General features: G+C 41.3%; 1 protein-coding gene across 3 annotated transcripts in view; it reads right to left on the bottom strand.

The window, feature by feature from the left end:
• Window positions 1-1,077: 1,077 nt before the first annotated feature.
• Window positions 1,078-10,606, bottom strand: part of LOC111258665 (SIN3-HDAC complex-associated factor) — a 53,299-nt gene continuing 43,770 nt past the window's right edge. For 2 of the 3 annotated variants that reach the window (XM_022830123.2, XM_022830122.2), the window contains exon 7: window positions 3,107-9,788. In XM_022830123.2, the coding sequence (XP_022685858.1) occupies window positions 9,543-9,788 (246 nt within the window). In that variant the 3' untranslated portion in view covers window positions 3,107-9,542. Of the gene's footprint in view, window positions 1,246-1,540; window positions 1,642-3,106; window positions 9,789-10,606 lie in introns of those variants that run through there. The other variant, XM_086967552.1, reaches the window with a different exon arrangement.

Here is a 10,606-nt window from a genome sequence, read left to right as displayed (position 1 = left end):
TATCCGTTATACTAGTGTATATATACATATATCTGCCATCTGGACCGAATGTAGAGTGCCTCGAAAATGTTCTCGACGGTATTTTGGCTTTAGGTAGTTAGGCTAGGGAAAGCTGTCCTAAGTCGCAAATGGGTAGTCGTTTAAAGTTCAACTAAATATTAGTAAATTGCCTAAAAGTAATTGATTGCGTTGCTATCGTACATTCACACACAGATATTTTCAGCATATCGGAAACACAGGTAATGCTGGAGATAGCATCAGCTCTATGGGAGCCAGTGTCTCACCCTAATCGGTAAATGCGTCATCAGTGTATCTTCTAGGGACATATACTAATGTAAACAGACCTCGTGTAGAAAGATGATATGTTGTTATTTGAAATTTCACTAAAGCCCACGGCAACAAACCCAAAAAGTCGACGTTTGCAGCTGAACGACGTGACCGAAATGACCTCACTGACTTCACGCATAGCTACGCAAATCGTCAAGATCATCTAGCTCGATGGTTGCCTTTGCTATTTCAGTTCTTCCGCCATATGAAAAATCTATATATCTAAAATGGCAACAGAAAATAACACACCCTAATTCACCTGTTACATGACGATAATAATATATATATACATTGTTGCGTACTAAATATTATATAAACGCGGTGGCTTTCACGCAGCAAGATCATAAGCAAGTCATAAGCAGAGGAACTTCTAAGTGTAAGTGGTCGTATACGTAATCTGTTGTCGTATACAACTGTTGCTACAGGCCAGTGAATCCAGCCGAACCAGTACGCTTGATTTAACTTTAAATAGCGTATCTTAACTTACTGTTGTTGTTGTTATTATTATCAACTATTATTATTATAAGGCCGTTATAATTGTAAAACTAAATAAAACAGAAAACGGTGGATGTAGCTCTGTTATAGGTAGACTAAATTAACGCTAAAAAGCGACCCGGAAAGCGGGATATAATATAAAATAAAGAAGTAGGTTATAAAAGAAAGGAGTATAGTTAATTTGTATCTACGTTGAGTAGGAAAGGCTGAGACCTACTTATTTATTTATATTGAACACGGTCACTTAACCCTCGCCCTGGCTATAACTGTAGATTAAATCGTAAAAAAAAAGTCTACGTGTAGCCGAAAAAAGGAATACAGCCAGGATAGTCATCAATATAGTGATCCTTTATGGTTATTGGAGAATGCGTTTTCATATTCCCGTTGTTCTAGTGATTCATCCATACAATCGAACCGCAGGAACTGAAATAAAATAGATCGATAGCTAGATTTCGCTGTATCTAAATAGCTAGAACGAATATTTCCTTCCCATTAAAACCCCTTTTTATTACTACGTCTGTAACGCATTGATTTTTCTATCGCAGACTTTTTGTAACTCGTAGCCAGAAGTAATATAACCAGCTGACGCTCCGTCAGTTGATTAACATGGTAACAGGCATATCACTATGTTGTCAAGCCCAGTGTGAGAAGTATTTCGATCTCGATCATCTTGGTTTTCGCTGTAAGACACCCTCCATGATTCTTGAGAAAAGCTTACCTTCGATAGATCTGAAGGCTGCGATCGCCGAACGTTGATAATAAGTCAGCCCGATTAAACGATCGTTCTATCACGGCTAAACGCATCGCAGAATCTGGTGGCTGGAATCACAAAACGAGCAGCTCCTGTCCCAAATGAAGTTTCGCTTAGCCGATAGAAGCCAGTTTATACAAAACTAAGAAAAAAATCAAGCGAGCTAAACCCTATTTGAGCGCCACGAGATATTCATTATGTAAAGGAAAACTTGGTCTGTGTGGCAAGTGTGCACCTCTTCATGTGTCACTATAATCTTATTGAAGGTTCAGATTTAGCGTTGGCTAATGGTTACTATGAAATGGTTACTAATAGAAAAAGCGTCCTTTAGCCTATTGAAGAATTACGCAAATAAATCTAACGATTATAAAACAAAAATTTGAAAACGACATTGGAATCTTGTTGAGCTTCTGTCAGCGTGGGCAGCTTCGTTCGCGCCGACCCCAAGCTAGGAACCCGATATGCTGGAACTTTCCATTTATTCAGTCTCGACCCTAAGCGACGTGTGTCGATAAACACACGTTGCAGTACTCGATGGCCGGCAACTTCAATCGCGCTGGGTATCCAACGTTGGTATGGCACGTACAGCACGGAGAAAAATCAAGTTTACGCGAGCGATGAACTCTTCTGTGACAAGTGTATCGTCTGATGCCATAGACGCAACGAAACGCTTTTCAGTTTACCGAGTCGAACACAGAGAGCATTTGGCAGTCCACAACTCTAACCGACGGCTGAAAAGCTTATAGTGTGCTATTGTACCTTCCTATCGGGTTAAATGGGCGTACCAGACCCGTTTGATGTTGTGGGTTGAGGAAGAGAGCAGGCGTCTTTGGGAGCTGATTGAGGTTCGGCACTAAAAAAAAGGAACCACTGAAGGCTGATACTAGCAACGCTTATATTTATTTTCTGCGTATCGCAATAAGTTTTTTCGACGACGAAAGCTCTTTTCGTTGTTTTTAGCAAAACTTAGTTGAATTTTGAAACTATCAGTGTTCAGTTATGCTTGAATAGGTCCGTCGATTTTACTCCATTTATTTTTACGAAAAGAATAGTGTGCGCAGATACGGTATGTGGCTGAAAATCTTATATATATATATATATATATATATATATAAGCAAAAAACGATAAGCAACCTGAATAAGCTTTTGGGTTAATTATTTTTACTTATATTTCTCGTAGGTGACAACAGCGAGGACTTGCTGTTGCGCAAAAGTTTCACATTTTTCAAAAAAACTCATTAGAGTATTTATCGATAATGATTCTTTTAGCATTTTATCTAGTTTCTATATACATACAATGTCGAAACATATCTGCTAAGTATGAGACATGATCTTCGGTAGGACTGCGAAGGAATTACTTCTTAGGACAAGCCTATTTAATACTCTTCATGTATGCATACTCGTGCAAGCGATATACGCCATCTGGAACCAAATTGAAAAAAGCTTAACAGCCTAGTTGAAGACAAAATGATCACTATTCTTCGTACACATACGCGAGCAATACACAGTATCTTAAATAAAGATAACGTGACGTCCGGGATGTGAGTCATTTAATTTTTGGTTTATTTCTTTGTTTCGTATTTTAGTATGTAAACCTTGTTCATGATCTCATGTAGATGTGTAGACTTCATATCCTCGCCATGGCTGGAGACTGACCATTCCCTGTATTTTTGCGAAGGGTTTGGATAGTCTTGGTAGAAAACGCAATGTAAAAAATCAACTCGCACTTAAGGAACACACAGCACAATCGCATCGAACGCCCCAAACGATATCGCGCGCGGTGTCTTCGCTTGTTCTCATCCTGTATAAACATGCCGCATCCATTCTTGTTTAGCGTGCTCCCTTCCATCACATTAGTCGCCACCCGCTTCGGACCAACTAAGCGCTCTCGGAAACAACACGCTATTTTTCGAAGCTCGGTTTTTCTTTCTGGACCTTTTTAGGCATAGGGACTTTGGCCTTTGCGTCGATAATAATCGTCGTTGATCTTGCGTACTTCGTTCTTCTTCGATCGCATTTTTATCAAAAGTCTCTTGTGCTCGAAATGTTGAGTTTATTTTGCAAAGCGAGAATTTCTACACGATAACAACAAGGGCATTTCGTAGCTAAGACGAACGTCTCCCTTTCGTTCGTTTAGCAAATTGGTTTAAATTAACATAAAAACGTCTGCAGTTGCTCGTTTCGTATTGTGCACAATCTTGGATATGAGAGAAACGTTTCGGTCCGAAACGTGCGACACAGCATTCGGAATCATTATTGTCAAAAAATTATTTTAATTTTTTTTGCCTTCTTGTAATTTTCAAAATTTATTGTATCTCTTGGCGTTTTCACCGACGTCTGTTTTGTCAGCTTGTTTTTTTTTCATGTTGTATCATTGACTATCGTTGGAGTTTTCCTTCTGCTCATTGCCCTCTATTAGTTAACAAGTAATTTTTTTGTTTCGGAAATTTAGCTTTTCTCGACTCGGTACGCGTTGCTGCATATTTATAGTTAATCGTTACCTTTGTTTTGATTAGTCTTTATTCCAGTGGCATTATTTTGTCAGCATGCATCCTCTACATTTTTCCACCGTTTTTTTTACTATTATTATAAATCATGTATGCGCTATTTTGCTCATGTTCTGGTTTATTTCTGCAAAACGCCACAGCGTTTGCAGGGGGGGGGGGGGGGTGCCACAGGGATGCACTCGGTCGGACAGCGCTTGCGAACTTTTTTGTATTTTTTTTTTGGCTTGCCAAGGGCTGGCAAGATGCGGCGCTGGGTGACCCGATTTAGAACATTCTTCGATCGGATATATCAAATAATCGGACTGTCAGTCAAATCAGTCCAAAAATCAAACACTTACCACATGATAATAGTAATTAAGATAATTATATTAGCTCTAAAATATTTATAATCGGATGAACGACCTTGTCGAGGCGGTCGATTGTCCCGCAGCGTCATGTACAGCATAAGGGGACCAGTTTGAGCTAATGGCGGAACGATGCTACTAGTATTGTTGTATACAAGAAGCAACAAACGCTGTCTCTTCAGTTTCCTATGGCATAATAAAGTTTAATGTTGAAATGTATAAACATTTCTCTACTGTTTTGATATACATACTCGTTGTATTATATCATATACATCCCAAACTGGATTTGGTTGTATTTTACCTGGTCCGTATTGCTCGTCCTGCACGGATTCATTGAATGCTACTGCAATGCTTGTATTCCTCCATGAACTCAAACTGTTCCCGACAGACACGGTCGGACAGTGACTGCCAGAGGGCCGGAACATTGCCACAGGCGAGTCGCGAATGCCCTCATGTCCAACCGAATTAAGCGCTATACCTTGTGGCCAGCATCTCGCTGATGAGACCATCTATTTTGCTTCGCCATGTCCAGTGGTGTGAGAGGATCCGACGCAATGCATGCGTTAGTGGGACTCCTCTAGATTCTAACAAGACAATAAACGAACAGTTTTTGGCCGGCCAGACTAGCGTCAACCAGACGTATCCCTGCCTTCACAGAAATGGAAGAAATTCAGTCGTATCTGAAGTAGTAACCTTCTTAATATCGCACGAAGTTCCGTACGTGCAAGCAACACCGAGTGCTTGATAACCCTGGCGACTGCCGTTGGCGAGCTGCCTTCCGTTCGATTTCGGAGCGCCACTTTGTCATACCGCTGTTATGAACGAATGTTGTCTCGGCCATGGGCTCTCGATAGCTGTGATTATATGCGTGAAAATTTGTCCAGCGAAGATCAGGGAACGCCTAGTTGGCATTGTAAGGCAGTACCCGCAAAGCGTTTGTGCTTAGCGACGAGCTAACGTAACGCATGTAGCGCTCCCGTCGCAAGTAATTGCCCTTCCTTCCTTCCTTCCTTCTTTCTACTTTCACGGCAAGTTTCACTCACTTAACTTAATCAATCTATACCTAAAAAGCGGATATATTTTTCTATCGTAATAATAAATAGTCAGTTCATTGAATATAAATTAGAGATAGGCACCGCCCGTGATCGGCAGTGCTGTGAAGAACTGCGCGGGAACAGCCATGCAGGCTGCGGTCTCTCATACTAGCGGCATGTGACTAGTATTTAGATTCATTTAAAAGCCAACATCATCGACATTATTATCTACAGACATTTAAGCGAAGTAATAATGTGTTCGTCTTGCTTTTCGGCTGTAGGAGTTAAGGTTAATCCTACATGTTCAGCTGGGATTCAGAATCGAGACCTGCTTCGAGGTCGGCTTTCATATTCAGCGTGTCTGTCGTTTTCGATTTCATTTTTCCGCTTCCTGTGTTCTGGCATAACGTTTTGTTCTCGGCCCTGGTCAGAGCTCGATCTACACATCTGTCAGTTTGTGGTAATTGTACGCGCTATCGAATTGATTCTGGCTAGGTATTGCTTGACTGAGGTGTTCGACATTGCAAAATTGGACATCGTGGAAAGATAGCCCAAGCTGAAAATTCGGAATCAGATCTATGCACCGTTTCCCGATTGTGGTGGCTGTTAGGTGCTACAAGATCGTTTAAAATTTGTAACAATGAATGCAGATTAGAGTATATTAAGATCATTTTGTCTGTCTGTGTGTGAGTGAAGGCATTTTTGCCCCTTTCTCGTCCTTGCTCATCTATGTAACGCTAAAGAGTATTTTCTATGCGAGGTTCGCCTTGTCTCAGGGAACTAGACATACGCCACACAGAATATCCTTAACGGGATGCATTGTTTGTTACTTATGCGCCTTCTTATTATCAATATTTTTTAATTAGGTTTAATCAGACTAGAAATGAGGCATCGGCGTTACCTACTACATCCTTTGAACTTTCTAAGCACCCATAACCAGAAAGGCAATCAAAGTCAGTCCACATGATTTCACAAGTATTCGTGTTCCTTTCTATATATCTCATATTATAGCTTCATTTACCGTTACGTAACCTTAATTTTTTTTTTTTTAAATAAAAAAGTATTCTGGTTGACGCTATAATCATAAAATTATTACTCGTCTCGATATTACGAATGTGCATCGCCGTAGCATCTGTCTACAATCACATGATTTTGTTCCGGTTCATCGCACTAGTCCCAGGCCCCTTTGTATATTGATAGTACATTTGAAAACATGCTGATAATGAACTATTGTCCCACGCATACTCGTCTATAATAACAATAATAACTTAATTATAAGAAAAAATAATTAAATTAATCCCTTGTTTGTTCTAATTATGACTTCTGTTGCTGCTTCTGCAGGTATTGCCGAAGTCGCAGACGTCGTAGATGATTGTATGAGTTCGTCCTATGATTAGTTTTAGTATCGTTATAGCCTTTTTACCGCTGTACAGTATATGGAAATCCCTAATATTTATTTGTATCTCTACGGTTGCAACAGTTACGATTGACGTTTCTAACCAACGTATAATACATAGACTAATATCGACCAATATGTCTGTATTGATTCACAGCCGTTCTTCCGATGTGCGATATAATGTATGCAATCATATGAAGACGTTTCGTGTTTTTTTTTTTGCAATTGTAGCTCATTCAAAGATGCTTCTGCTAACAGCTTACACAGTCTCTCACTATTATGATCTTTTCGCCCCATTGTGGGTTATGTATGCTGTTGTGTTTTTGTTGTACAGTATAATCGTAACCCATTGTCAGTCTTCTCTCTTCGTTTCCATTATGCTATTTGTCATTATCGTCTTTTCTGCATTATTATTATTCTTGTTGCTATCTTTGATTAATATTACCATCATTTTACCTTTTTCTTGTTTGCACTATCCGTCGTCATTGCTAGTTGTTTTCTGTTTGCAATCAATTACAGTCGACTTTTTTTTTCAGTCACACGCGCGCACGCACGCACGCACGCACACACACACAGACACACACACTACACACACACACACACACACACACACACACACACACACACACACACACACACACACACACACACACACACACACACACACACACACACACACACACACACACACACACACACACACACACACACACACACACACACACACACACACAGACACACACACACACACACACACACTAGAACATGCAATAAGTAGGTGATCGGACCTCGTCATAGGTACGGTTTAGGCCATACCCCAAACCGGTCGGACAGGGTGGTGGCCATATGTATGGCCTTGAGATCAACCCCGGTTGGCTGCGACTAACGGTGCGACTTACGCTGACAACTACCGAAATGAAATCTTCTCCAAACGAGTAATCTATACGGGCCGAACACACACTTTCCCAGTTACGACCGAGCTCAAGCAATAGACCGCGTCCCCGAAAGCCGTTCAATTTGACTTGATAACGACGCTAAGGCACGTCGTTCTCTTCTTGCACAGCTTTTCCACTAAGCAGTCGGTGTACGCAGCCACCAAATATCGTTTGTTTAGGCGAAATCTCCACGTGGCGGAACATGCCTCAATGAAGAACTTCACAAATGAATTGCACGCAACAAACTTTATAGTTTGCATCCAGCATACGGACCTCTTTTCACTTTTATATAGCTATATTTTTAGATATTTTCTTGTATTTCATATTGACTTTTTCAATATATATATATATATATATAGAAGAAGATGCACGATTATGCATTTGATTGATACATGCGCACACAGTCTCCCGTCACACGTAACAGACACGCCGACAGACAGATAGATAGGCAGGCAGGCAGGCAGGTAGGCAGACGAGAAAGAAATGGTCAGCTAGCTTGTCGTAGTAATCCTTATGCTACCACTATTCTCTTGACCACATATATCTAAGCATAAATTCATCGATACTTCATTTATCAGTAGTTCTTCTATTGATAGGAGCCATTTACTGGCTAGGGGATCCCGAATTGGCTCGTTCTGTCGGCGCCTTCCCGTTACGGTCGCTGTTCACGTATTCGTCGTCGCCGACACCATCGCTTTCTCGCATAGATTAGATGCGGACGCATACATCCAGCTAAGCTTAACCAGAACACAATTCTGTGCACTGTCGTCACACACAGGCACGCATCATATATCCTGATCAATCACACCATTCTAATCTGGAGGTCTAATCTTGCTCAAGATTAGCCGGCTAACTCTCAACCATCATAACAGCCATCGCCACGACGACCGTATTCAGATCTACAAATGTGCCATCTTTCCTTAACTTCGCCGCCATTTGTTACACTTCGTCCCTGTCTGTCCGCCATCTTTCTTTGTCAATTATCACCCGACAATGTCTTTCGTGTTTCACGAACAATTATATCGCTATCGTTAATTTTCACAGATAGCGTACATTTTCATTGTTCAGTAAGGGACGCCAAACCGCCGTCGTGCACCCATTACTCGTCTTCATTTGAACAAACTTACATTAAACTCTTTTCGTACCTCCACAAACGCATGGCGACAACGCTTATATTTCGCATCCTCGTACATTTTGGCCAGCCAGCCAGATAGACAGTAATTCACACGCTCACTTACGCACTATCAACGTCGTTATCGTCATCTTTGCTACGCAATCAGACTAGCTGACTGCAATCGATAACCAAAACTTGTGCAACATGCTCACATCGTCGCCATCTTGTCTCATCTTATAATAATACTAGCTAGTAGACCTGGATTCCGTCATCGCCTTCCTAGCTCTAATCGGCGCTAACTGGAACATAAGATCCACGTCTGAACATTTCCGCACTCGTAATAATACTAACGCTCATCATAAACCAATTGTCATTTTTCCTATCGTCGTGAATAGCCGTTATCCGATGGAGCTTTAGAGAAAATCGTTTTGGCTACGTAAACTCCTCCCCGCATCCATCAAGCACGCCTTATCTTGTTTATACGTTTGTAGACATATAATGGAAACTAAGGCCGTCGCCTTGCGTTCGACCTAAACACACTGAGATGCGCTAAAGTCTATTTGAAATATTTCTAGATAAATATCGTACACGACCCGAGCTATTAGTCGCACTTTACATCGTCACACAACGCGCGGACGTTTAGACGAAAAAGGCTGCGGCTGATGTTGTTGTTGTCCCGTTAGTTCTGATTGTAGGACTGTCGGGGACACCTTCGGCCTCTCCCGCGATGCCCGCCTCGGCTTCGGCAAGGGCATCTGTCAAGTCTCGATGCCGCTTCACGCCGTATGCTGTGGGGAACGTATCTGATGTGCTGAGCGATTCCGGACTCGTCGGCAATAGAAGAACCTCAGAGTTCGGCGTGACACAAGCTGAACTGTTAGAGTCCTAATGAAGTCATTCAAGGTGAAATACGCAAGCAGAAAAAGAAACAACTAAATGTTATTATTATTAGACGGATCTGTGGACCTATGCCTGGTAACTGCGTTGCCGGAACCGTATCTAATATACATGTCTGATATCAAAACCAGCCGAAGCCAAAAACACGGGTATGCACCAGCAGGTATTCTATTGCAGTTACCCTGCTGAGCTTCGTTGTCTCTTATTTGCAATTATCTTCTTCACCGATTAAATTCAGATAAAGTCATTTTGCTGCCGTTATTGCAGCGGTGTTTGAGATTAAAAAACTGCAAGGTTAGTCTCCGGCCTTGCATGCGGCAACAGCCTTACCTAGGTCCGGACCTCTTGGTCAGGTGCTGACCTATCGAATTGTCCTCAGCTCGCTACTTCGTTAATAAGTAATCCTACAAACTGGCTGCAACTAATCCGCTCTGCCATTTCCACATCGACGTGCTTTTCAAATTCTTACCCGCCATAGTTCAAATCAGTATATAATTCATCAATCGAAATGTGTAGGAAATCGAGTTTTTTCAAAAAAGAAAAATGCTTTACCCTTATTTTGCGAGCTTAAAAAACAAAGAGCCTTTCAATATCAACTTATCAATGGTACAAGGAACTATAAGGAAAAAGTAGTCAACACTTGGCCGACATTTCGGACTTAGAGGTCTTAAAGATGACATTTTTTTCAGCTCATTTTCCCGAAAGTCTAAAGGCAGCCATAACACCTAGATATAGGTATGGTGTTTACGTTCCTGTAGCTGGGAGTATTAGTCACAACTTGCGGCATAAAAACAGCAATCACCTTG

The sequence above is a fragment of the Varroa jacobsoni genome, unplaced genomic scaffold (genome assembly GCF_002532875.2).
Source record: "Varroa jacobsoni isolate VJ856 unplaced genomic scaffold, vjacob_1.0 scaffold_253, whole genome shotgun sequence".
In the NCBI taxonomy this organism is placed as follows: Eukaryota; Metazoa; Arthropoda; class Arachnida; order Mesostigmata; family Varroidae; genus Varroa; species Varroa jacobsoni.
The sequence above is the reverse complement of the archived record's forward strand: the minus strand, read 5'-3'. Positions and strand labels throughout refer to the sequence as shown.